The sequence below is a fragment of the Podarcis vaucheri genome, assembly GCF_965113315.1.
Source record: "Podarcis vaucheri genome assembly, chromosome: 6".
Lineage (NCBI taxonomy): Eukaryota > Metazoa > Chordata > Lepidosauria > Squamata > Lacertidae > Podarcis > Podarcis vaucheri.
In genome coordinates, this window is record NC_138764.1 from 30,243,264 (window position 1) to 30,271,063 (window position 27,800).

At 44.0% G+C, this 27,800-nt stretch overlaps 1 protein-coding gene across 1 annotated transcript in view; it reads right to left on the reverse strand.

Moving 5' to 3' along the window:
• Positions 1–27,351, reverse strand: part of ABCA4 (ATP binding cassette subfamily A member 4) — a 102,592-nt gene extending 75,241 nt beyond the window's left edge. Inside the window, exons 1-6 of the mRNA XM_082227695.1 lie at positions 26,933–27,351; positions 19,208–19,351; positions 11,590–11,683; positions 9,462–9,603; positions 8,296–8,432; positions 4,855–4,982 (exon numbers count right to left, since the gene is read on the reverse strand). Coding sequence (XP_082083821.1) covers positions 4,855–4,982; positions 8,296–8,432; positions 9,462–9,603; positions 11,590–11,683; positions 19,208–19,273 — 567 coding nt within the window. The 5' untranslated portion in view covers positions 19,274–19,351; positions 26,933–27,351. The remainder of the gene's footprint in view (positions 1–4,854; positions 4,983–8,295; positions 8,433–9,461; positions 9,604–11,589; positions 11,684–19,207; positions 19,352–26,932) is intronic.
• Between the last annotated feature and the right edge of the window lie 449 nt (positions 27,352–27,800).

The window sequence follows — 27,800 nt, forward strand, 5'->3', positions numbered from 1 at the left end:
TCCACTTGGCAAATTGGCTTGGGCCATTTGGTTTTCGCCTACTTTGTAGCAATCGTCACAACTTTGTAAGGTTTGGCGGTTAGGCATTGGTTGATCTTATGATGGGGAGGGGAGGTGTGGCCATCACCTGCCCCTCCAAGCAGATTCCGTTAAAGGAATCTGGGGTGTGCGGATCTTGTCCAAAGCCCGGGGTGGGGCTAGGACCATGCCACGACCCCGTCAGGAACCCAGGGGAGCTTGAGTTTGTTTGCGCCAACGGGGCTCCCCCTACTGGTGGTTGACCCTTACAGGACTCCTTGCATGACAGGCAGGAGTCAGATATAGTCAAATCAATTCCAATGCCTAAGCCAATACCGCTCAGATTCTGTAACCAATAAAGTTGTGGCCTAAATTTGCCCAATAACATTAACCTAATATCTGTGTCCTTGTTTCTCATTCATCAACGAGGGGGTGGCCTCGGCGTCTCAACATGCAAAGTGCATGGGTAACTTTTCATGAAACTGAATGTTTGAATATTCAGGACAGATAAAGCAATGTTCTTCTTAATGCAGTGCATAGTTAAACTATGGAACTCACTCACACGGGAGTCGGTAATGGCCATCAACCTAGATGGCTTTAAAAGAGAGTAAGGCAAATTCATGGAGAAGAGGACTGTCGAAAGCTACTAGCCATGATGGCTGTGCTCTGCCTCCACAGTTGGAGTCAGGAATGCTTCTTAATACCAATTGCTAGGAACCACAGGAGGGAAGAACATTCTTGTGCTTGAATTCTGCTTGTGGGATTCCCACAGATATCTGGTTGGCCACTGTGGTAACAAGAGGCTGGAGCAGATGGGCCACTGGCTTTATGCAGCAGGCTCTTCTTATGTATGTTTACAAGTAAAAATAAAACAAAACCATAAGTACAATATGATAATAAGCCTAAAACAGAATAAAAACAGCAGCAGAGGGCTGTGTACACACATATTAGCTGCGATCCATATCTATCCTGTAGTTTTTTAGGAAATGCGATGTTTTGATACATTTACCCCTCCCAAAAAAGCTTTTAAACCAAAAAGAGAAAAAAACAACGTAGCTACTATTTAAGCCAATTACGCGCACACAGTCTGAGAATCACCTATCTGTTGTTAAAGTCTGTACAATGGAACTTAAAGGTACTAAAAATATATTTCAGATTAAGAAGCTTGGGAAAATAAAAGGGTCTGGCACCTGGTCCCCCGCCCAAATGATTACTGCAGCCAGTATAAATTATGTAGAATAGCAAACACTGCAGGATAAGTGGTGCATAATAAAATAAATGATGCAAGCATGCATAATTTTCAGTGTCTGTACAGGTCATAGACTATTGTTGCAGAATTTGTATTACTTTTGGCTAAGATTTATTATTATTTTTAATGCGTAATTTGGATGAAACCCGAGCAGCTATCTTTTAGATTGCTGGGGGGCAGGCGGAATGGCACTAACAATTATTGTTTTACTGTTGGTTTTTCTCTATGATGTTTTTATTTCCTGAAATAATTTGCAGCTGCTGTGATTGTCACAAATACACTTTGTAGAACAGCAGGATAAAAAGCACTGAGATCAATAATAAATAACATCTGTGTTCCCCATGATGGATGGGCCAAGGACATCAGAAAACAACCTTGTGTTAGGACACAGAAATGAAAACAAGATTATACATCGGCTTACTGAAATTAACCACAAACCCATAAGATGTCCTTTATGTGCAGAAGCTTCATCAAACAGAGGCCCAATTCAGAAAATGTCCCAGGAGAGCAGAGTTAGAAAAATATTACACCTCTCCATACAGTTTTCCTGGTAGTTCTGACTACAGCCAACCTCCCCCCCCCCCCCACACACACACCATTTTTCTTCTGGGAGTCAAAAGCTGCCTGTTATCTGCCCTGCAGCCTCAAAGCAGCAGTTGAGAAATACATTCCAGTAATTTTATCAGCGTGCCATTGTTCACTGAGCACTTTCGAGATGATGAACAAAATATTTTCTCAGTTAGGTGGCCTCTAGATTAGGTTTAGCTTTCATGAGCAAGTGTGTGTCATTTCCTGCACTCCCAGGGTGCTGTGAGGTCAGCGCTTCAGCTGTGCTCAACCCTTTGCAGAAAAAAGAGGTTCAGATGCTCATAAACAGGCCTTGGTTTGACCAGTATCCTCTTTTCATTCTCCAGAATGGCATTTAAACAGGGGGAGCTGAACAGGATATATGATTAACAGTGGGCAAAGCAGCATCAAAGCATCCCACAGTAATGACATCCGTTCACAAAGCGTAGCTCCAAGAACAGCTTCTGGTCAACCGGAAACAGGAAGTTGCTTTGCAACTAGAAATGTGCACTGTACGTTCAGATGCATTTCCAGGTGAACACCGGTCTTAAAAATTGAATTGCAGATGGCATGGCTTTGATGCTACAGAATGGGGGTGGGGGCAGGAATACAGGACTGAATGACGGCATGCTCCCTCTTACATGAAAAACACTGCACAAAGAAAGCTAGGCATCAGGGAGAAGGGTTCTAGCCTACCCGCACCCCTGGCATACTAATTTTCTATCTTTGGGGATTTTCATATGAGACTATTGAAACATGCCACCTCCTCACCCCATCTTTAGACTGCGCTGCAGTCCGTGAAAATGTTTATTACTCGGATGGCTGACTGCGTGTAGATGAGCCCTAAGAATCACAATGGAGATCTGCAGACCTGGGTCAGCAGGGCCACTTTGACAAGGGAATGGGATGTAGGTTAGTGTATACTCTGTATTGATGGGGGTTCACACTCATTAGTGTGTACAAGCACACTCTGATAAATTATGATCAAGAACTCCGCTTCACTATTCAGGTGCTGAAATCCATTTGATTTTTAGCCAAGCAAGCACCCTTACAAGAATACATGATGAGATGGCCAACATGCTATTCTTAGGAGATCTCAACTGCGGTTTCTTTAGTGGGGTGTTAAGACTGTCTTGCCATTGAACACCCTGGTGTCTTGGTATTTTCAACACCCATCAAAAGAAGACTGGTGAGTGCCCAAAGTCACCAACACTGGGCCCTGCAGTATTTGTTATTTGTTAAAATAAAAGAGCGGGAGAGATAGGATTTTATTTCACTGAAACCACTTGTGCTGGTAAAGACTGCTGGCTTTCACATCACATAGAACCTAACTTTTTTTTCTCCAGGCTGTCAGGGGTAAAAATAAAATAAAATGCTTTCTTCTGTGCAATTCAGAGAGCTGCCAGGGAGCTTCCTACAGCTCTGGTCAGAACCCAATCAGCTGAACAATCCAGCGAATGATCATGCAAGCCACCTACAATTTTCAAAACCCCAAAGGAGTGAAAAGTGAAAAGCAAGCTCATTAATTCTATCTCCTGCTGGCCACAAACAGCCACACACATTTCCCAGATTTGGGCATTGTACAGCAAAAATGAAAAAAGGGGGGAGATAAAGAAAAAGGGATTGTGCCCAGACAGCTGGAGTCCTTCCCTCCTTCTCCCTGCACTCTCACACAGTCAGAAAGGCTTTCGTTCCAGAGATCTGATTCAGCCGGCCTCATTCAAAAGCGCAACATTCTTCTCACAGCTCCCAAGCCACAAGGACAGAAGGGGGCAATGAGAGCCTGGACTGAATCACACACAAACTATCTGTGAGGAGCAAATGCTGGGAGATAACCTGGGATTGCAATTTTCCACCAAAGGTTTTTTGTTGTGTTTTTTTTTGGCCGAAGTGCTATTATTTTGGTGAGCATTCAAGACAGGAGATCTGTCATCCGAGGGTCCAGTCTATTCACCTGGAACAATGCCCTGACAATGCCCTTCCACCTCTGCCCTCGCTGACATCAGGAGTGGTGGATTTTCAACATTCCTCCAACATGGGCATTGGGGTCCCATTTACACTTCTATTGAGATAAAGTGATGCATAGACAACCACAGAGAGAGCCCAAACCAGGTCTAGTCATGGATGAAAATTTCCTTACTGGGCATGTATCCATGACTGAGCATCAGCCTCTTCAGGCCTCAAAAGCAATAAAGGCAATTTCTGGTAATACTTGTGCCTTAGTCATGGATTGCTTTGGAAGAATGGCCAAGTATTATGTCTCATTACCAAACCAATGGTTAAAGATTTGCTGCAAACCAGGATGAGAAACCAATAGGGTAGTTTAAGGTGGCCATGACTATATTCAAGCTAAGTCTATAGCTTTTCAGTTGCTCAGCAGCAGCTGCCATTTGAACTGTAGACTGAGCAGGCATACATATCACCTGCTGGTCAAAGTCTTTCCCACTGCTAAAATGTATTTTACTTTGTTTAAATTGCAGCAATTATTTCTGCATTTGCATCCACACATATAAATTAGCATGTGCAAATTTTATACAAGGTGATCACTTAAGAGGAAATGCATTGACACAAAAGAGGAACTGTGTCTCCCCACAAGTGCGCAGTATAGTAGCATAAACCGTTGCTGGCTGTCAGGCTCATGGGAGCATAGGAAGGTGCCTTATACACTCAGACCACTGATCCATCTAGCGCAGTATTTTCTATCCTGACTAGCAGCAGTGCTAAATGGGTTTCAGGTGGCTGTCCTTTGCAGCCCTACCTGGAGATGCCGAGGATTGAACCTGGAAATTTCTGCATGCAAGGAAGATGCTCAACCAGAGAGCTACAGCCCTTCCCTTCAGAGCTTTTGTTTCTAGTTTTTTCATTCAAGGTGGCTGGTTTTTAATCAATTTTAATTGCTTTTAAAATTGTGTTATTTTATTACCTATGCATTGCCTTAAGAACCCTTCGGTACTGACAGCAGAAAAATACTGTGAGAATATTTACATGAGTGCGTTTGCTGCAATATTTACAAGACTCACCTGTTCAGGTCTCACTTGAGCATTCATCAGGTGGTGAACCACCATGTCAGGAAGACGTGCATCTTCACGCAGAAACTTAGTTAGGTTCTCCCCATTTTTCAGGATGTCCTGGATTCGTATTCCATTTCCTGGGTGAAGAAGACAAAAAGAACAAGAGGCCCATTGAGAGTTGGTGCACCATGGTGGCTTTAAGAAAGCCAGTACAGTGGTTGAGCTTGAGCTAGAACCACAAATCCATTCCATGGCTTTAAGGAAACCACTGTTTCTGACTCTTGGGCGTGCACCCAACTCCAAGATTGTGGAAAAAAATTGTGAGATAATGCATGCCAAGGGCTTTGAAGGTGCGTAGACACTATACCTTTAAAGCACATTCAAAGCACACCCTCAAAGAATTCTGGGAATGGTAGTTTGTTAAGGGTTGCTGGGAACTGTAACTCTGGGAAGGATAAAACTACAGTGCCCAGAATTCTTTGAGGGGGAAATGTGCTTTAAAGGCAAGGGTTTTTTTGAGCAGGAACTCGGAGGGCACTGAGTTCCCTTACCTTTAAAAAATTAATTAATTTTATGTTTGGGGCGGGGGCTGAAATGGATATAAACCAGGCATAGGCAAACTCAGCTCTCCAGATGCTTTGGGACTACAACTCCCATCATCCTTAGCTAACAGGACCAGTGGTCCGGGATAATGGGAGTTGTAGTCCCAAAACATCTGGAGGGCCGAGTTTGCCTGTGCCTGATAAACACCCAATGCCTGAGCCAAAAAAATCTGTAATCAATAAAGTTGTGGCTGTTTCTAATCCAAATCATTGTCTGCTTGAGGTTATTAATCACATCTTACTTTTAGCCACTGCCTCTGTGTGTGTGTGTCTGTGTGTGTGTGTGTGTGTCTGGCACAGCAACTGGGCCTGCAACAAACAAACAAACAACTTTCATGGTGAGTTTCCCCACCAGAAAATATTGCCTATTACAATATTATTTAAAGAAGTTACAACTGAAAAGTTACAACTGAGGAGTTTAGACATACATAGAACAAAAGTAATCGAGATAGAGAGATTAATTTCCCAGAGCTGTTGCTCTATTCCTCTGCCTGCATTAGACACCAGCTTTGTCTGAAAACACTAGTTCTCCAACTAGGGGGGTTGGGTCCCCTTGGGAGAAAGTGGGACACCCAAAAGGGGAGATAAGATGCTGAGACAGGCTTTCTTCTCCCCATCAGCCAAGGTGTGGGTGACACATGCCCTCTAGCAGAGGATCAACACTGAATCATGTGGGGCTGACGGCTCCCTCAATTGCCCCATCATTCTCAGCCAAATTTGGAAGAAACGTCCGCTTTGTTCCAACGGTGCTTCCTGATACGCCGTTTTAGGAAGCGCCAGAAACGTTTTGCTCTATTCCGCTGCCTAATGCCAATGCAGGCCCTAACCACATCGAAATCGCTGCACAGCAGGAACCATGTGAGAATTGCTCCACACTCGTACTAGGCAGTGCTGGATTGGGAGAGAGGCAGGAGGTAGAATAAGTTTGAAATGGAGGGCAGGGGGTGAACTTAAGAAGTTTGGGAAATACTGGCCTAAAAGAAGTGCATTCATTTAAAAACAAACAGCGTTTAAGACTCTTTATTTTATTTTTAAAAAGGTGCCTGAATGTGAAATGACAGTTGTATTGCACATTACACAAGAGACTTGGCATTTGGACCACGCTTGTTTATTTTTCTGAATGTTGAATGGGGTTGGCGTGCTCATAAAATGCAGACCTGGGATTTCAAAGAATGGAAGAAAGTTCCAAAAAAAGGCCTGGAGTGTGGCCCTGGAACTGTGAGCTTCAAAGCTCTTGAGTGTTTTGTAGCTTGGTGTGTGTGTGTGTGTGTGTGTGTGTGTGTGTGTGTGTGTTTTCAGTCACTTACTCAAGGAGAAATGGTTTTGTAATCTCTTTCTTCAGTTCACCTCCCAAAGACCTGTTTCCTTGTAGGGAGTCCCGAATTCCTCCAATTAGTTTCTCATGACCAGGGCTGGATTAATCATTATGCTAAGTAAACTACAGAGTAGACTTCTCCCAATCAAGCAGGAGAACCTGCTGTGGCCTAATTTTCTAGGAGCTTTCCTAGGAGCCTACTCCTTGCAATTCTTCCAAAACCTGCAAAAAAAATATGCTCAGAATATCTGCATCTGCTCTCTCATCAGAGTGGACACAGGTAAGCAGCCACAATCTCTGACAGAACTGAAAGATTAGTAAGAATCCGTTTACACTGTTATTTTCACCATTGATCATAAGCCTGCAAGTGGGCTAAGAACCTCTTTAACAAGAAAAGCATGTCCTTAGGGAACGGTTGACCAGACATGGACTTTGTGCTGGTGCTCAACCAACTCATGAAGGCCTATGCAATTTGTGACCCACCAAGCAGAATGCAGCTCACCAGCTGTACCTACCCAGGGGTGAAACTAGGCTTTATTTCACCTGGGTCAAAGACGCAGTTTGGCACTCCCTGCATGCACTTTTGCTTACGCACACACACACAGACGCTAGGAGCCTCAGTGGCTCCCCTCTCGAGGCTTCATCCGGGGCAAAAACACCCATCTAGCTCCCCACCCTCTGGTACCTATGACACTGAACCACCTACCCTTTTTTTTTGCAGTCCCTGCAGGCGGCATAAAAGTGAGGCTTGCCAAGTGCTCTTTGGCTTGATGAGTTACAATGGGGTCTCCTGTAACCTCCATTGTGACAGCGTGCTGTAGAGTTGTCTGGACTTGATGTGTCACTGACCCAGAAAATCTAACTTGTGGATGAAAGCTGCAATCCTGTGCAACTGGAATGGGGAGCCTGCAGCCCTCCAGACTCCATGCCCATCAACCCCAGCCAGCATAGTCAAAGTCAGATATCATGGGAGTTGTAGTTCTACCACAGCTGGAGAGCCTCAATTTCCCCATCTCTGCTACATACATACACACCAACCAACCAACCTAAGCCCAATAGCTGTGTACAGAATTGAACCGAAAAGAAATTACTGTGTCTATTGACCAAATGAGTGAATGGATTACTGCTGTATTTGCACAAGCTGTTGGCACAGATGAAGGGGAGTGGAAGGGTCTCAGGTGAAGAGCACAGAAGGTCAGGAAGTGTAGGAAGTTTGGCTCAAAAACACCGGGGGGTGGGGCGGAGACCAGACTTTCACCACTGACCGAGAGGCAAAGTCAATCCCCCAGTAAGAATCTGAGCCCACGTGAATTGTGGAAGCTGGGAGCTGAGACAGGCAGGTGGATATGATAGCAGATGGGAAGGGAAGCAGCAGAGACCAGAGGCACCTGGAGTGAGGGACTGGGAGTCTCATTACTGTGTCACTGGCAAAAACTGCAGGTTAATCAAGTTGAAAATGTGTGACCGCTGCTTATCTTCTGAGCAAGGAAATAATTAACAGCTTTTCTCCAAATGACAGAGAACTATTATTACCTGCAATCCTTTCGGGATTTGTCCTCATGGTTTCCATAAACTGGGTCATGGAGCGTAGTTCTTCCCAGAGTCGGCCCAGTTCTGTTGCGTGTGCATTCAGCAATAGTTCTTGAGCATCTTTGTACACTCTTGCTAAACTGAAGGAGGTGGGGGAGCAGGAGAAGGAGAAAGGCTGCTTAGCATGGATTGCTACATTTCCCAAAGGAGGTCCCCATATCATGGCGGCAGGCAGCATTGCTGGGCACATGTGTGGAGAAAGTAATCACAGCAGCCAGTTGCCTTTCCCACCAGACTCCTCCAACCTGCAGGTGAGCTGTGCTACGCCTTTCTACTTATGCCCATCAACAGGGCTATGGAAAAAATATGACATATAACCCTGAAGACAAGATAGTACCCCCTCCTTACATTTACAAGCCGGGTGACTGGACAAGCAGTTGACTCTTAACTTCAACCCTGGTGATGGGGCTGTGTCCTTCACCTGACCCCATTACCATGATGGTCCCATCCACACCATAAAATCAAAAGAGATTAAAACCACATTCTCCATCAGCCCCAAAGAATCCTGGGGACAGAGCTACAGTCTCAACACCCTTAAACTACAGTTCCCAAGATCCTTTGGGGGAGGCAATGTGATTTAAATGTATGCTGTGTACACAGTCGTACATATATTTATAACCTGCCCTTCGTCTAAATCACAGAGTGGGCAGCAACAATATTTAAAGTCACTGATAAAAAAACAACAAGAGAAATAAGCCTATGTCACATGAGTTCTACCTAGCCTCTTATTGGGTCACACACTGTGAGCTCATCGGGGGGTTGTTTTTCATGCAGTAATATATAAGAGGCAACGTTAGGGAGCACAGAAACACAGGAAGGTGCCTTATACAGAATCAGAGCATGGCTCATCTAGCTAAGTATTGTCCACACTGACTGACAGTGGTTCTCCAGGGTTTTAGACAGGGGACATTCTCTGTCTAATTTTGCGGTTCATAGTTAATTGGCCCATTCCCCTGGAGATGCTGAAGACTCAGCCGCCAGGAACTTTCTGCAAACACCCTACCACTGAGTTACGGCCCTCAGCTACAATTTCACAGTAGAACATGGAAGCCTATAACATGGGCAGATTTCTCCCCCTCCCCAAGATGCAAGAGTCGCTGTCAGCTTACATAGAATTATTGTAGTTTGATACGACACCTGGAGACTCTCCACGGGTTGGGCTTTTGAAGCAAGGATTGTTCATGTTACAGAAGATGCCCTGTAGCCACGGCAAAGTTCCTGCAGAGGGCATCGCCTTGTTTGGGAAGTGACCTTGATATGAGAAACAAAAAAGGAGGAAATAAACATAGCTAAAACTGCTTACAATAGATACTAACCAACTGAGCTATCCGGTGGCATATTAGATTAAGGCACATCAGTTTTATTAAAAGGTTAACTGGAAGAGCACAACCTTCCCCAACATGGCCCCTCCAGATGTTTTGGACCAGGCATAGACAAACTCGGCCCTCCAGATGTTTTGGAACTACAACTTCCATCATCCCTGACCACTGGTCCCGTTAGCTAGGGATGATAGGAGTTGTAGTCCCAAAACATCTGGAGGGCCGAGTTTGCCTATGCCTGTTTTGGACAATTCCCATTGACTCAGCTGTGTTAACTGGGGCTGATGGGAGTTGTAGTCCAACACATCTGGAAGGCACCAAGTTGGGGAAGGCTGACCTACCATTCTTTGATTTATGCGATTGATTGATTGATTGATTGATTGATTGATTTAATATCTACCCTGCCCCCCTCTCAAAGGAGCCCATTCTGTGATCACCACCACCACTTAATTCCTGCACATGATAAGCTAGCATACCAGAGCTAAAGTTTCTGATATGTGCCATCTCTATGAAGTTCCACACTTGCACTATGAAACTGGACAGATCAGGCACCATTCTGTGGCATGCTTTTCCTACACATATGAATTTATTTTAACTCTGACTTCAATAAAATTATAGTGAGTGCCCCTTTCATTTCAGTGGGAGCATAGTGAAGTCAATGCTGTATGGTTCTTAGATCCAAAATGGATTTTGGTGGAAGGGGAAATATTCCAGTGTTTTTCTACATTGTGTTTGATTGAAAAGTTCAAATTTATATTCTCTTAAGTCTGAATATTTTTGCTTACCATGTGCATTCTGTTTGATTTAGGAACTTTGGGGTGGGAGGGGGAGGCATAAAATTTGGTAAGTTGGTATTTAACATTGTTACCTTAACAACAAGGCAAGATTTAAGTTACTAAAAAGTATTCTGCAAAGTGAAATCTGAAAACATTTCAAACTCATAGTCAGCTCCAGTGGTTTGGAAAATCTTAGCTTTTGAAGTGACTAAAGATACAGGCAAAACAAATAAGAATACAATGCTTAGGGGGAAGGGTGCTTTCTCTAGAATAGGGAAGTTTTTAATATCTAATGTTTTATTATATCTTTAATATTTTGTTGGAAGCCGCCCAGAGTGGCTGGGGAAACCCAGCCAGATGGGCAGGGTATAAATTATTATTATTATGGTTCACTTCCACAAATAGTACATGGTTAAAAAATCAGATTGACATCTCCTTCCCTTTGATAACAAACCAGACTGCATTCTGACCATGGTCAATGACAATAGGCTGGTTAGTGAGCTCAGCTGGCATGTACTTTGCGCCAATTATGTGGAAGGGAACTCTTTCAGGCGCAAAGAGATGCAGTGACGAGGGTAAAACCACAACAGTAGATTAAATGGGCAGAAAGGGACAAGCGTCAAGGGCAAGATGATTCATCCACATTAATCCCCTAGACCTAGTGTACTGGTGCAATATTATGGGAGCTCTAGCAAAGTATGTAATTACTTCCATCAGCAAAGCTCAAAAACATTATATCATGCCCATTGTACTTTTCTAGTAAACATTTGCTATCAAGGCCCAAGCTACAGGCCATGGGAAGAGTGATAGGCTCCATCAACCTCAGTTTCCCCAGTAACAGATAGGTGATGGTAGGGAATCAGAGCAGGCACGGGGCAAATAAATTCCATCCTAATGATGGCATCTAACATGTTCTTTCAATATGGGGAGCTCCAGGTTGGTGGCACTCAACCCTGTCCCCACAACATACAGGACTGGCTCAAGATAAACGTTGTTGTATCTGCTTCCTTGCTTACCAGCAGGTAAAACAAGACCTAACTTGTAAGCATGTAACAGAAACCTAGGCCGCTTTGATTTACTCAAAGCCTAAGCAAGAAGCGTTGCATGCCAAAAGTTGTTTCCATTACCAATGATGCTCTTACATTCATGTTGGCGATAGAGTGGGTTGGCGCTCCTCAGCCAGACAAGGATAAGAAACAAAGACATAGGCCACACAAGTTCAACCAGAAGACGAAGCTGAAAAAAAGATGGATGAGTTAATGATGCAATCTGAAGACATTGTGACTTTCACCAATCACAGAAGAGTCTGATCAAACATGACTCTGCCATCTCAGTATACAATCAAGTATTAATATGTGGCTGCTTGCAGCTCCTTGGCTCCTCCCTGGGTCTTTTTGCTAGTACACTGAGCTAAGTTAAGCCAAGGTTTGGGCTTAGCATGTTGTCTGAATCCAGACTCATGGATAAGCTCTCTCTGCAGACTAACCATAAGCTGTAACCAAGGTTTGTTTTTGGTTATAGCGTATATTTATTGTGGAGAGAGCTTAACCACAAACCAGGGTTTAGATGACATGCTAAACCTGGCTCAGATCAGCATGGTGCAATAGCAAAAAGGTCTGGGAAAGAACAAAGCAGCTGCAAGATCCACTCTGGAAGACTTGCACTAAGCGATGGTTTGGCTTAGCTTGATGGGAGAAAAAAGTCTCATAGACAGCTGGAAAGGCTGTTCAATAGCTCAGTCTTGAGTGACTGACCAATCCATGACACTGGAGTCTGCTCCATTAGGACAGATGGGACAATGCTCCATGAAACTCAGTCTTGATTCCTTCAAGCCCATCTGCCTTCTTACACATAACCAGTGCCTCTCCTTTGTCTTTGTTTTGCCATTGTAGATGTCAAAAGAAAGGAGGATGGGGACAAAAGGTAGAATGGCTTGGCCATGCCTGTCATGGGTTCTGGCTCCACTTCTCACTGGCTCTGGCTCAACCTACTGTTGGACTGCCTTCTGCCCCATCAATAAGCAACACTGACCCATGGAATTATAAAACCATTGTGAAAAATGCGGGTAGCTTCATTATGATGGCTCTTCACAAGCTTCATAATAAATTTCAAGTGTGCACCTTAAATATAAAACATGAACGGGAGAAACTGGCTGCTGAAAACATGTACCGTATTTTTCGCTCTATAACACGCAGATTTTTTCTCCTAAAAAGGAAGGGGAAATGTCTGTGCGTGTTATGCAGCGAATGTGTGGTCTCTGGAGCCGAAAAATAAGGCAAAAATCAAACCGCGCTTCAGGGAGAAGGGAGCTCCGTGAGACAGGAAGTGGCAGCTTTCCTGCATTCTGCCTCAGGGTCTTACTGCCCTCCCTGCTCTGTTTCGTTGCTGTGTTTGCTCAAACGGAACAAAGAGCAGGGGAAGCCCCTCCCCTCCAGGCAAGAAGAGAGGAAAGCAGAGCGTCCGTCCTTCTATCCTCTCCCTGCTCCGGAGGAACAATGTTTGTGAAGGGAAGAGAGATTACAGGTTCGGCTTAAAATTGTGATTTGACTTCCTGCTTTTTGTTTTTGGAGACACACAGCATTCAAATATGCTTTCTTCCATTTAAAGAGGGAAAGAGAGCACACGCTGGCTGGCTTGTGTGGGTGGGTGGGGGGAAACTTTTGCCTTCCTTTCCTCACGTTATAGCCCTCTCCTACATTCTTAGCCTTCTGTGTTTTTCCTTCCCTCCCCACTTAAAATGTGGTTACAAAGCATGGATCCACATGGATCCTCAGGATCTTTGCATTGGGTCAGCCAAAATTCACCATCAGAGCACATAGCATGTCCATGGCTACAGCCTGCCCCCCCCCCAAAAAAATCACGCACCCACTGTTGCCTGGGGCTGCAATGGTGCAAAAACGTGGTTACAAAGCATGGATCCACAGGGATTCTCAGGATTTTTGCATTGGGTCACCCCAAATTCACCATCAGATCACATGTCTGTGGCCACAGCATGAAGCACAAAAATGATACGTCCACTGTTTCATTCAATATTTTTTCCCTTGTTTTCCTCCTCTAAAAACGATGTGCGTGTTATGGTCAGGTGCGTGTTATAGAGCGAAAAATACGGTATATCTCTACAGGGTCATACTTCTCTACAGAAAGCCATACTTGGGTGCACTCCTTGTTTAGAGCATGCCTAGCACTAAACCTGTGTTTGTCACTGTATAATGCACAAGATGGCCCTCAATACATCATCACAAAAAAGCAGAAATGGATTTGAAAAGGACTTTAGCTTAGAGCACGGGTGTCAAACACAAGGCCCGCGGGCTGAATCTGGCCCGCCAGACCTTGTCATGTGGCCCGTGTAGCCACCGCCGGCCGCCAGCCTTCACCTTTTATTCTCGCTTTTTTTTTTTTTGACACAAGAAAGCCACCTCTTCAGCGCATGCACGGCAGCCTACAAGCCAGAGAACGTCTGCCCTCTAGCAGCGCCAGGAAACCTCCACTTTACATGCATTCAGGAGCGCATGCCATCCTGTAATGTGACAGATCCAACGGCTGCCTGAACCCTTCTCTCCTGTACTGTAAATCCTACAGATACAACCGGCCCTTTGAGGGTGACCAAACTGCTGGTGCGGCCCCCGATGAATTTGAGTTTGACACCCCTGGCTTAGAGCATCCGCTTTGCATGCAGAAGGTTTCAGGTTCAATCCCTGTCATCTTTAAGTAGACTAAACAAACTCATAGTTTGAAACATTGAAAAGCTACTGACAGTGATTTGACTATAGGTATCATTGGTATATGTTTCCTAGCTTCCTACTGTAATATAAAGATGAAAATTGTGCCTGCATTTGAATACTTAGTGTGGAATTTACTATTTTCAATTGCTCATACGCAAACTGCATATTACTTAAAATGTGTAGCTACTGCCACCCTACCCTTCTGCTCCGAGTCACTAGGTAATAGATAGTTAAAGCAGATGAACGATTTGTCATCCTCATGGTTATGGGTTTTCTACATCACTGGTTACTTACTGCCTGTGGAGGGTGTGTGCAATGACTTCACACCACTATTAAATTACTGGAAGACATGATCTTAGGGAAGCGATACTCTTCCCCATTTATATTAAATGAACAGAGCAAGCCTTATGACACACCGGAAAAGGAAGTGCTCTGCATTCCAAGCACTAACTTGTCAAAGTACAGATATTTTTCTCACCAGCTTTATATATGTTGAGTTAAGCAAGTTCAGTTCTGTATACAAATATTATCTTTGCTCAAAGGTTGATAAGGATGCAGGTGTATAAGCTTTTAGAGCTATGCTGGCCTTACATAATCATTTCACCCCCTCATTCTTGAAGATTAAAAAGGTTATTATATTAACACTAGTCCGTTAAGGGTTAGAAAACACATGAATATTCCACAAAAATAAAATAGTTCAGTGTCTGTCTTTGAGTAAAACTAGACATGACACTGACTGTGAATGCAACTGGATCTCACTACCGTTATTTTTGCTCCAGTCAACTCCTGGTTAGAATACTGAAATCTGCTCTACATGGGATTGCCCTTGAGGTATCCAGAAACTGCAAAATGCTGCCACAAGGTTCTTAACTGGAATAAGGAATTCAGAACATAGTATGTCCATTTTTTGCCTGATCTATGTTGGTTGCCAACATGGTTTGTTTCTGGTGCTGGCTTTAACCTTTCAACCCCTAACAGACCTGGATATCTTATGGAGCACCTTATGTTCATCCCCACATCTAGCCTTGCTCCAGATCTGTCTACCATCTGACCATAGCTGTCAACTTTTCCCTTTTCTTGCGAGGAATCCTATTTGGAATAAGGGAACTTCCCTTAAAAAAAGGGAAACGTTGACAGCTATGCATCTGACCTATGTGGAAAGTAGTCGCAAGGATCAGGGCCTTCTCTGGTGGCTTCCATCTTGTCAAATGGCATTCCAGGAGAGACTCACCTAGCCCTGACGCTGAATGATTTTAAGTGTCTGCTTAAGATCTCTTTCTAAAATAAAGCTTCTAGCTGACTATTTTTTTTTTGGTCTTATTGAGGCTGTTCCTTGCCGACATTTTTATTGCCGTTTTATGAGCTTTTGGTCTTGCTGTTTGTGGAATTTTTGTAGAATTGGGTCAAGTGCTGTTTCATTAAGACTTCTCCAATGTGTTATTGGTGTGCTTTTGCTTTATACATCATTATATATTCTATTATTTTAAGCAGCAAGGTAAAAGAAAAGAAACATTCACATTATTTCTTACGTGAAAAGAAGCCACAAAGTAGTTTGAGGGAATTAATACACAAAGCTGCCGTGACATTTGGCAAACCATATTCAGATCTTTGCCTCCCCACCGACACATAATGATAATTATTCATGCTGAGGTTATCTTGCTACACTGAATACCCACTAATTACCATCCTATGAGTTCCTTAACCACAAGACTGAAAAGTTAGACCAGGCCTTGACAGACAAACAAGCCACAGTGTACAATAAGGTTACAATGCCACTGATGTGCTGCCATACATGAATGGTGGGTGGTGAGGTGAACTGTCCTAGAATCATGGCCACCTGTCCACATTACTAGGAGAGCAATCTGGGATCTTCTGGATGCAAAGTGTAAACTCCACCACTGTGGCCCTTTTGCTGTGGATGGAAATCTGGTGGGCTGGCCTAAGGTCTAAGATGCAGCCTCATCCAAGGCATTCTTATGCAAAAGTATCTCCTATGTAGGTTTAAATCCTATGCATACTTACATGTTCAGCCCAATAGAATTTAGTAGCAATTATTTCCAAGTGTCCATCATATCAATAGCATAAGTATGCATTAGGGTTTTCTTCAATTCAAAACACACTTATTAAGGAGTAGGTCCCATTTAAGAATGTGGGACTTACTCATTAGCTATCATGGCAAAAGATTGTGCTGTTAGCCACTGTTTTAAGAACTAGTCAATGCCTGCTGTCGTGCTCAACAATCCCTCCCGCCTTATTATTATTATTGTTGTTGTTGTTGTTGTTGTTATCATCACTTCACTTCAAACTATGATGAGATGGGCCCAGCAAGTCTCACACATAAATCAGATTTTTTAAAAAAAATTGCAGCAATGTTTGCCCGAGGCTTTCTAATCTCCTCCACCCCACCCCCTGGAAATGCCTCAGCAAGTGTTTTGAGTTTGGGGGCTTTGAATGAAAGGACCCAGATGTTCTAACTGGAGACAGAAATCCTTCTTCCCGATGCCTCAGGATGAAAAAAACAAAAGAGCAGTGTTTCAAATTGCCCCATTCAGAATCACTTCCTCTTCGCTGTGTTTCTCACGTACAGTAATTGGAATGCCCTCATATAATATAAACCTTGGAGGCTCTGGCACTGTAAAAGGTGCTCTGAGCTTTCCCGCCTGATTCAGCAAAATGCCAGAACCCAGTGACTTTTCTGGATCAGATCCAGTATCTTAAAACATCTCAAGACACACAAAAAAGGTCATCTTGATGAAAAAATAAGGTCAAGGCCAGGAATTTGAAATGTTCTTTTTGAAGAGGGGAAAGGAGGGAGGTTAACAGCTTGAGGCTTCTTAGAAATGCTGCTTGTCAATGCTTTCCACACTGTATCACCAGGAAGCATGATCAGAAATCCTGAGAAGTCTTTACAAAAAAGAAAAGAAAGAAAAGAAAAGAAAAGAAAAGATGGCTCCCTTCCTTCTCCACTTTTCAAGTTTCAACTTTGTCATATATAGGTTTGTCCATGCCTTCCAAGCCCACACCCCAGCCCGCTAAATGATGCCACTCCACAAAATCAGAAATCTTTGGTTTAAGATTTTACTGAGCTTGAGACTAAACAATACTAAAAACAATCATTTTGCAGAATTCTAAGCTGCCATTGGACACCACTATTAAATACGTGTTGGGGCCTAAATGAAATTTTGCATGGGAAATCCATTATTGCAGAGATGGGCAGAAAGTAGGCAAGATCAGCTCTCTGCGTGATTTGTAAGAGTTGGAAGGGGCCATGAGTCCGACCCCCTGCAATGCAGGAATCTTTTGTCCAATGTGGGGCTCGAACTCATGACCCTGAAATTAACAGTCTCATGCTCTTCTGGCTGAGCCATCTTAGCTGAAGCACCAAGGATTTCCGATGTGCTGTTTTTAAAACAACAGCAACAACCTTTTCTTTCTATCTTTCCAATTAGGCTGCTGAAACGAAGGACTATTTTGGGGGGCAGGGGGTGCCTAGGAAAGGATCAGTTCTGGTACTGAAATCAAATTCCTGAGCATCTGTTCTGCTAACTTAATTGCAGGCCTTCTCCAAAATAGCCAAGTTTATTGGACACGTGGAGCTGACATACTGAGCCAGAACCTGCATTACCTAGTCCAGGACTGCTCTGCTCTGGCACTAATTGCTGCTCCAAGGTCTCAAACAGAGGTCTTTCCAAGCCCTGCTATTTAAGAGCTGTTGAAATTGGTGATGCCAAGGAATGACTCAATCCGGAATCTGCTATATATAAAGCAGAGATGGGAAACCTATGGCCCTATGGATGTTGTTGGACTCCCAGCTCCCGTCAGCCCCAACCAACATGGCCAAAAGGAAAAAGTAATGGGAGCTGAAATCTAACAGCATCTGAGAGAGGAGTGGCACAGGTCCCCCATCTCTGACCTAGGGCATGTGTTTGCTATAAAGCAACCCTCATTTTAACCCTGGCCTTCCTAGTTTCCTGACAACACCAGCTGTGGGAAGCTCATTATTAGCCGATTGCTCTCAATGGGGACCTGGATGCACATAAAAGAATGCCTATAGCTCAGTGACTCCCAAACATTTCTCCCTGTGGACCGCTTGGAAGTTGCTGAGAGTCTTGGCAGACCGTGGGATGATTTTGCTGCCTGTTGTAGCCATTGTAATGTGCTATTGCTAGATGCGCCGTGCTTTTCAATTGCTTCTTTTCTTATGTGTTGCGCTTTATTGTATTGCCATTTGAATCCCACGCAATTAAAATCAATATGGATCTTCAATGTGAGGGATTGAATATCCACCCCTTGTCTTCAGTTATAAATCACAAACACACTGCAGGCCCTCTAAATTAAAATTGTGGACTACTGGTGGTCCACAGACACCAGTCTGGGAATCCCTGATCTAGCTAGCTCCATGAGACTCAGGTGAACATTGTGATGTGGACAGAGATGGTGCATGCACATGCTGTCCCTCTGTGTGTGAATTTCCTTTTCTGGAACAGGGCACATTTGTCTACATTTGCAGTTCAGGGTTCTGTAATTTAGCCCACAGTCTCATGGGATGCCCGCTTTCGAGTTGAGGTGCTTTTGTAGCAAGTTTCTGATCTTTGAAGAACCAAAGCACAAGAAAAGATTTCAAGTATTTTGGACATTTGCTTCCTGTAGCAAAAGTCCATTTATTTTTGACTTCACAGTACTGTGTGCCACTAGATTCTCATGTAAGCATAGCTGGACCTCAAGGGGAAGTGAATCCTAGTCACCACTTCCTCTGTTGGTGGGGGCTGGTATTCTTCCTCACTGAGACTTTTAGTGACAAAACAGTCCAGTATGTCGAGTTTGTTGTTGTCAGAAAACGCAACACCATGAACCTGATTCTAAAATGTACTTTGTAAAAATATCCTAGGAACAGAATGGATTAACTAACTCAGCACATCTCAGCAACAGCCCTGAGCAAATGAACTGATTTTCCCAAAGTGATTTTAATTTCTCTTGAGCAAATTAACTGCATTTTCTCAAACTAAACGCAGTCTCTCTCTCCTTCCCTCTGGCTTACCTTCTGCCTTTTTCTCAGTATCCAGTTTTTCCATAGCAGAAGCCTGACCTGTCTGAGGAAACTCATTCTTCTTATGCATTGGCAGCATCCCAGACTTGGAGAATAGAAATCCTTTGCTGTTATCTTCTTGCAGACAGCTGAATCCTGAAAAAGAAGTGAGCTTATAAGCAGATGTTCCTGAATGGCTGCAGAACTGCAGGCTGGATTTCATTTTGTTTTGTCAAACTCAGCTAGGAAGCAAACTCGAGCTGAGCCAGAAGTTGGAAGCCGATAGTACTTTAGCTGAAGATCACAATACAGCAAAACTGTGCGATCTGGAATGGCCAACTCTGCGCTTGTATCTGTGTGGTGTCAGGAGTAGGATTAATACCAAATTGCTCTCAAACTTGGGTCTCCAGCTGTTGTTGGACTACAACTTCCATCATCCCTAGCTAGCAGGATCAGTGGTCAGCCATGACGGGAGTTGTGGCCCAGCAACAACTTGAGACCCAAGTTTCAGAAATACTGTATGGCGTACCGCTTCTAGGGTTAGAGACTATAAGCATTGCCTTGTTGGATCAGCTGAAGTCTATCTAATCCTACATACTGTTCCCTCTTCTGAAGCCAACCAGATGCCTGTGGATGCTCACAAGCAGAATGCTCTCAGAGTCTAGTCTGACCATAAATCTAGGGGAATATTTTTCAATGAAAAGGAATGGTGTCCCATGGACACCTCTGAAGGGATGATGGGAGTTGTAGTCCAGCAATATCTGGAGGACTACAGGTCCCATCCCCCCGGCCTAAGGCTGCAATACACAGTTGACCTAAAGTAGCTACAGAAATCTATTGAGAGTACTTGTTTTTGTGGCTGGTCAGGAAGGAATTTGCAAAACTGCTGATCTAGGAAAGTCCCAGGCATCTGGCTGACCAAAAATTGGCTCCTATGAATCAGAATAGTCTTTCAGCTGTTTGTAGGACTATGCTGGCTCTTAAAAGTGCTATAATACACATCAGACATTTCTTCTCCCTATTAATGATCACAGAAATACTGCTTACTTTTTTATGCTCATGTTGATCAATAATCATCCCTCCAATTGCTTGTTCTAGATTTGCAGAGTAAATCCCTGTTCACAACCCTTAAACTGCTAGCTCACCACCCCCTCACTTTTTCACCATTATAGTGCCATTCATGTCGCAAGGGCTGGGTGGTCTCCATCCATCTATATGTCATCTTTAATAATAATAATAATAATTTATTATTTATACCCCGCCCATCTGGCTGAGCTTCCCCAGCCACTCTGGGCGGCTCCCAATCAGTGTTAAAAACAGTACAGCGTTACATATTAAAAACTTCCCTGAACAGGGCTGCCTTAAGATGTCTTCTGAATGTCAGGTAATTATTTATCTCTTTGACATCTGATGGGAGGGCGTTCCACAGGGCGGGTGCCACTACCAAGAAGGCCCTCTGTCTGGTTCCCTGTAGCCTCACTTCTCACAATGAGGGAACCGCCAGAAGGCCCTCGGCGCTGGATCTCAGTGTCCGGGCTGAACGATGGGGGTGGAGACGCTCCTTCAGGTATACTGGACCGAGGCCGTTTAGGGCTTTAAAGGTCAGCACCAACACTTTGAATCGTGCTCGGAAACGTACTGGGAGCCAATGCAGATCTCTCAGAACCGGTGCTTTGTGGTCCCGGCGGCCACTCCCAGTCACCAATCTAGCTGCCGCATTCTGGATTAATTGCAGTTTCCGGGTCACCTTCAAAGGTAGCCCCACATAGAGCGCATTGCAGTAGTCCAAGCGTGAGATAACTAGAGCATGCACCACTCTGGCGAGACAGTTCGCGGGCAGGTAGGGTCTTAGCCTGCGTACCAGGTAGAGCTGGTAGACAGCTGCCCTGGACACAGAGTTAACCTGCGCCTCCATGGACAGCTGTGAGTCCAAAATGACTCCCAGGCTGCGCACCTGGTCCTTCAGGGGCACAGTTACCCCATTCAAGACCAGGGAATCCCCCACACCAACCCGCTCCCTGTCCCCCCAAAACAGTACTTCTGTCTTGTCAGGATTCAACCTCAATCTGTTAGCCGCCATCCATCCTCCAACCGCCTCCAGGCACTCACACAGGACCTTCACCGCCTTCACTGGTTCTGATTTAAAGGATAGGTAGAGCTGGGTGTCATCTGCATACTGATGAACACCCAGTCCAAACCCCCTGATGATCTCTCCCAGCGGCTTCATATAGATATTAAAAAGCATGGGGGAGAGGACAGAACCCTGAGGCACCCCACAAGTGAGAGCCCAGGGGTCTGAACACTCATCCCCCCCCCACTTTCTGGACACAGCCCAGGAGGAAGGAGCGGAACCACTGTATGACAGTGCCCCCAGCTCCCAGCCCCTCTAGACGGTCCAGAAGGATGTTATGGTCGATGGTGTCAAAGGCCGCTGAGAGATCCAGCAGAACTAGGAAACAGCTCTCACCTTTGTCCCTGGCCCGCCGGAGATCATCAACCAGCGCGACCAAGGCAGTTTCAGTCCCATGGTGAGGCCTAAATCCCGATTGGAAGGGAACCAAATGGTCTGTTTCCTCCAGGCGTGCTTGGAGTTGTTCAGCAACCACCCGCTCAATCACCTTGCCCAAGAATGGCAGATTTGAGACTGGGCGATAGTTGGCCAAATTGGCTGGGTCTAAAGATTTTTTTTAAGAAGCGGTTTAATGACCGCCTCTTTCAGCGGGTCTGGGAAGGCTCCCTCATGGAGGGAAGCATTCACCACCCCACGAAGCCCATCGCCCAGTCCTTCCCGGCTAGCTTTTATAAGCCAGGATGGGCAAGGATCAAGGAGACAAGTGGTTGGTTTCACTCGTCCAAGCAGCCTGTCCACATCCTCGGAGGTAACAGACTGGAATTGATCCCATGTAACAGGACCAGACAGAACTCTAGCAGAACTCTTTATCACCACAGACACATTTTCTGGACATCCTAGAAGACAAATCTTAAATTGGACCATGGGAAAACATATTTTCCTCCCAACAGCTCTTGTGAAACAATGTTGGCCTCCCGAGAGAACAGCGTTCAGATTTGAGGCATGGCAATCTGAATACGTTAACTGTGTCTTCAGTAAATCAAATGTAAAGGTAAGTTTAGAAAGTGTGCCTCCTCCTTCAACAGACTGTGGCCGCATCTGACATATGGGATTAGACGGGACAAAGATCTTCCTTAATTAAATTGTAAATCTGATTTGGAGAAGTGGGGGCTGGCTTGTTGGTGTTACCACACACCTAGGCGGTGTCTGTGACCTATTTCTGCTTTGGATAAAACAAGTGGGATTTCTGAGCTCAGCAGTGCCTGGGTTTGTTTGTTTGTTTTTAAATGAAGATGTAAATAAAAACATCCACCGAGGCACCAAGTATTTGAATTCACTACTTCCTAATTATACTGGGCAGGTAGCCCAGCAACTTACACAAGATGCTGATTTCACTTCAGTAGATAGTTTTGATATCTACTTTGTCTTTGGAGATGTCTCTCCCTCGCACACAGATATATATTATATCCCACTTCCCAAGATGTCTACTGTAAGTATGTGTCATGATTTGCTGTGACTAACTGCTAAACCTAGGATATTTCTGTCAGAGTTTCATGGGGCAAAATAATTCTAGGTCAGGGGTGGGGACTTTGCAGCCCTCCAGATATCACTGGACTTCAACTCCCATCAGCCCCAGCCAGCATGACCAATGGTATTTAGGAGAGCTGAAGTCCAAGAATAGGTCCTCCATACCCTCCAACATTTTTCCAATGAAAATAGGGATGTCCTATTATTATTATTATTATTATTATTATTATTATTATTATTATTATTATTATTATTATTTTACCCCAGCCACTCTGGGCACCTTCCAATATCAAACATAATAAAACATTTAAAGGGCTGCCTTGAGGGGACAGGTAACTCCATATCCTTCAACAGTTCTCAGATGAAAATAGATGGCTTCTGTAAATCCAGAACCGTCACTGAAAAATAGGGGCATCCCTGGGCTACACACTCAACGTTGACATTTTGCACAAACTGCATGCCATAGAGTTCCCGCAATATTTGAAGACCCTCCTCCAGAGCACCCTTAACAAGTGGCATTTTACTAGTATATAGTAGCAATTTAGCATTTAGAAAGCCATTTTTAGAAATGAGATTTGAGCCAAGTCATTCTTGGCTCAAAAGCTTTGTGTGAGGCAGAGTGGCCATTTACACATTTCCTGCTTGGAGGGCGAGTTGGACCACCCCAAAAAAACAAAACCCACACAGGTTTTCATAAAATGTGCAACTGCTCATTTATCTGTAAAGATGAACATTCTGAAACAATTTCCATAATTTAAAGATAAATACAAGATAACTCACCATACTGTGGAAGAACACAAAAAGAGCTCTGCTGAACCAGGCCAGAGGCCTAGCAAGCCTAGCAGCCTTTTATCACAGTGGCCAACCAGAGACCTGTGGGGAAATCTGCAAGCAGAGCTTGTGTGGAAACTAAGTACTGTACTCATTCTCTCACCTGAGAGTCTCAAGCGAGTGATATTTAAAGGCATAGCTCCTTCCACAATGGAGGCCATAACTTTGTAACCAAGTCACCTGTGAGCTTGCTCACTTCACTGCCCAGATGGTGCTGTGAGGGGTGGCTTCAAGACCCCAGCTTATCCCTCCTTAGGGTTCTTTTTATCTTTACTCCTTACTTGGGCTAGACAGCCCTTCAAACAGAATACTCCTTTTCAGTGCTCCCCCCCAAAAAAAAATGTTTAGGGGTACTCTCATTTTGACTCAAGAAAACCACCATTTTATAGTTCAGTTCGGGGGGAAATAAATACAGTAAATGGACAAAAGTACAAAGATTCACTAAATGTTTAGGGGTATGCATGCCCCCCAGATAAAAAAAACCCACTGCTCCTTTCAAATAGAAGGCTAGTAAAGGGATCAATTCCAGCTAAAGTCCCCTCCTTCCACACAGATCCTCTTGAGACCTCTTGCTAGTTTCTCTGCCCTCAGAGCCTCAGGGTAGGGGTTGCCTGGGAGAGGGCATTCTTTGTGGTGGCTTCTTCATAATACAGCTTCTGGAAGATTCAGAAGATGCACCTCTTTATTCTGGCTTTTGACACTTGAGGTGTAGATATTTTTAGATCCCACCTTATTTTTTTAATTATCGTAAGTTGTTTTAGACCGTTTTTAACATTGCTTTAATGTTGGAACCCATCGTGGCACCTTAAGGCAATGGGTGAGAAATCAGTAAATAATCATCTGAACCTGTGCCTTAATTAGGGGCGGGATAGATGTGGCCTTTCTTCCCAACTTTGTGACGACCCCTTAGTTTGTTTTTGGAAGTCTATGTAGGCATGATTCGGCTAAAATTGTGGGGAAGCAGAGAATGGGGGCTTGTACATTTATTTACCTACCTTTTCCAGCTCCCAATATCTAAACATAGTTTGGAGCTGTGGAAACATGGGATCAAATGCAACGTTGCGCTGATGTAAATTGTTTGATTTGGTTGTGCATTTTTTATGTTTTATTTTATGACTACTTTTGTTATGCTGTAATGTATTTTTTCATGTTGTAGGCCACCGTGAGTATGGTGTGGAAAGGCGCCACACAAATAAAATTATTTATCTATATGTATGCATGTAAAGTGGGGCGTGGGTGGCGCTGTGGGTTAAACCACAGAGCCTAGGACTTGCCGATCAGAAGGTCAGCGGTTCAGATCCCCGCAACGGGGTGAGCTCCCGTTGCTTGGTCCCTGCTCCTGCCAACCTAGCAGTTCGAAAGCACGTCAAAGTGCAAGTAGATAAATAGGTACCGCTCTGGTGGGAAGGTAAACGGTGTTTCCGTGTGCTGCTCTGGTTCGCCAGAAGCAGCTTAGTCATGCTGGCCACATGACCCCGAAGCTGTCTGCGTACAAACGCCAGCTCCCTCAGCCTATAGAGCGAGATGAGTGAGCAACCCCAGAGTCGGTCACGACTGGACCTAATGGTCAGGGGTCCCTTTACCTTTTTTTATGCATGTAAAAGGAGAGTAACCATTGAGAGCTTGTCTTTAGTGGCTAGAACTGAGGAGAGCTTGTTGTTATATCACATTGGGGCAGCAGAAGCAGCACCTGAAATGTTTGTGACCTTCATGAATTGGAACAAAGATGCCTCTTGTTTTCACAACTGAAGGCAGGGGTGGGACACTTGTGGCCCTCCAGATGTTGTTGGACTCCAATTCCCATCAGTCCCAGCCAGAATGGCCAATGGACAAGGATGATGGGAATGGCAGTCCAACAACGCCCACAACTTCCCTCACCTTGACCTACGGGTAGCATTTTGCTAGGTTAATGTTATCACTGACATGTAGTTAGCCAGCCAAATGGGCCTGAGAGCATGTCTTCATTCAGCCATGTCTGCATCCCATTTTGGCATAGGGAAACTATCACACGTTTTTAAATGATTGACATATAAGGCTAAATGTGGTTCAGAGGGTAATCTGTACTGCTCTAGGCCACACATGGTTTTAGGAACAATGGGGTGAACTCCTCCAGTACCAGAGGCAAGAACAGACCATCTTCCAACGTCATGCATCCTTTTCAGATGAAGGAATACTGGCATTGGAAACTTTTCAAACAACTGTAACACAGTGACATGGTGACCTGTAACTACTAACATCTTTTATTCTAAAGGTTCAGAAACTAGTGTGCAAAGGTTGCCAAAACCACCTGGATTCACGCCATGACTTGGGTCCAGGATGCACTGGGCAGCTTTTGGCAGCCACTACCCTTACCTTCTCAGGTATGCTGTACACTCAAATGCTAAATTAAATTCATTAAATGCTATTAATAAATCATAGGTGAAGACCATTTGAAGTCTAGAGAGATTTGTGTCTTTCTCAATGGGGAACTCATATAACAAAAAGTGCTGCAGCACTTTTAGGATTCATCCCAGGGAACTATACAACTGGCCCCATCCAAAAGCTGTTTGTGATACGGTTTGTAGATCTATTGTTCCAAGGATTGAAAAGAGAGAGAGAGAGAGAAAAGTCCTATTGGATGCACTCTCTGGATGTGCTCTTGGTATTGAATAACATTGGTACAGTATTGAAAAACATTCATCTATGGATTTCTGAGATTTCCATCTAGTTGGCAAGGCTCTTTTTTGGAGGACGTATACAAAAGTCAAATTATGAGATAGAGCAATCACCAAGGTATTTTAGTCCTATGCCCAAATTACGTTCCCAGGACCAAGAAAATTTCTTTCACCAAATCTGTTATAGAGGAATTGCTGCTGTTAGATGAGGTCACCATAAATAGCATCTAATAAATATGTAGGTGATCAGAATCCATTCTTTGTATTTCAGATCAAACTTGTTAGCTGTTTTGTCTATTTAACAACTTACTCAGAGGGGTAAGACAGAAAGCTGGCCTATAGATATAAATACATAAACATGACTTTTCCTGGTCACACCAAAATGAAGCGTACAGATTTGTTTTGAATGTTTACCACTTGCATGATGGCTGATTTAACAGCCTACAATGCTCTTATCTTTGTTTTATACTGCAATTTTGATTTTATAAATATATTTTTATTCGTTATCAGATTTAAGAGCAGCTTATGGTACCTTATATGTTAAAATCCAAACACATCCAGTTTTGACACTCATCGTATTACATAAATGAGGGGTCTTAAAAAAACAACAGTGCACCAATTAGGAATACGACAAGAAACTGTCTTCAAGCTTACCTCGTTTGTGATGAGATCTCCATCAAAGGCATTGCATTGCTGTGAGAACTGAAAGAGGTTTTGAAAGGAAGTCCAGCATGACTGCAGAGGAATGCATCTCAGGAACAGTGAGCACTTACAAAATAATACAGCTCAGTTGTAAGGAGATTGCTTTAATCCTCAGCTTCATGTGGGGCAGCTCTGTTTTCAGAGTTTAAGCACCATTGCATTAGACACAAACACTGCATAGCGCATATGTTGGAAAAAGTTCGGACTTCTCATAATATTTATTTGGAGATCTAAACTAATGTTGTGTTTTAGCAAATATTATTTGAGGCTATGGCTTCAGGAGCTCTCTAAACCCCTGGAGGGAAAGAAAAGAAAAACCCAAAACCAAGCACGCACACACATTTGTCATGACTAATTAGGTCAGGAAGTTATAGAAGCTAGTACCCCATCAAAATCTCAGAGGCACTTGGTGAGTTCAGCGTTAAGTATATAGAATGTAATTACCATGCAAATCTGACAGCGGTGGCTTGTTGTGCCAGCTCTACAGCACACAAGTTCTGAACACACACTGGCACTCATGTTCCTGCACAGCTGACGTAATGGCAATGTTAAAATGGCAAGCGAACTATGATAACATCTCTGTGTTGAGAGTTGTCCAGATTTAGCAGAGCTAAAGGAACCTGAAACCCTATTACAACAGTGTTAAGACTTGACCTTCTGCCAGTCCTTTACTTCTCAGCCTAACCTACCTCACAGGGCTGTTGTGGGGATTAAATGAGGAGCACCTTGAGCTCCTTTGGAGGAAAATGCGAGATATGAATACATTAAACAAACAAAGAGGAGCCCCTGAGGCTGGGGAGTCAATCCTAGAGTACACCAA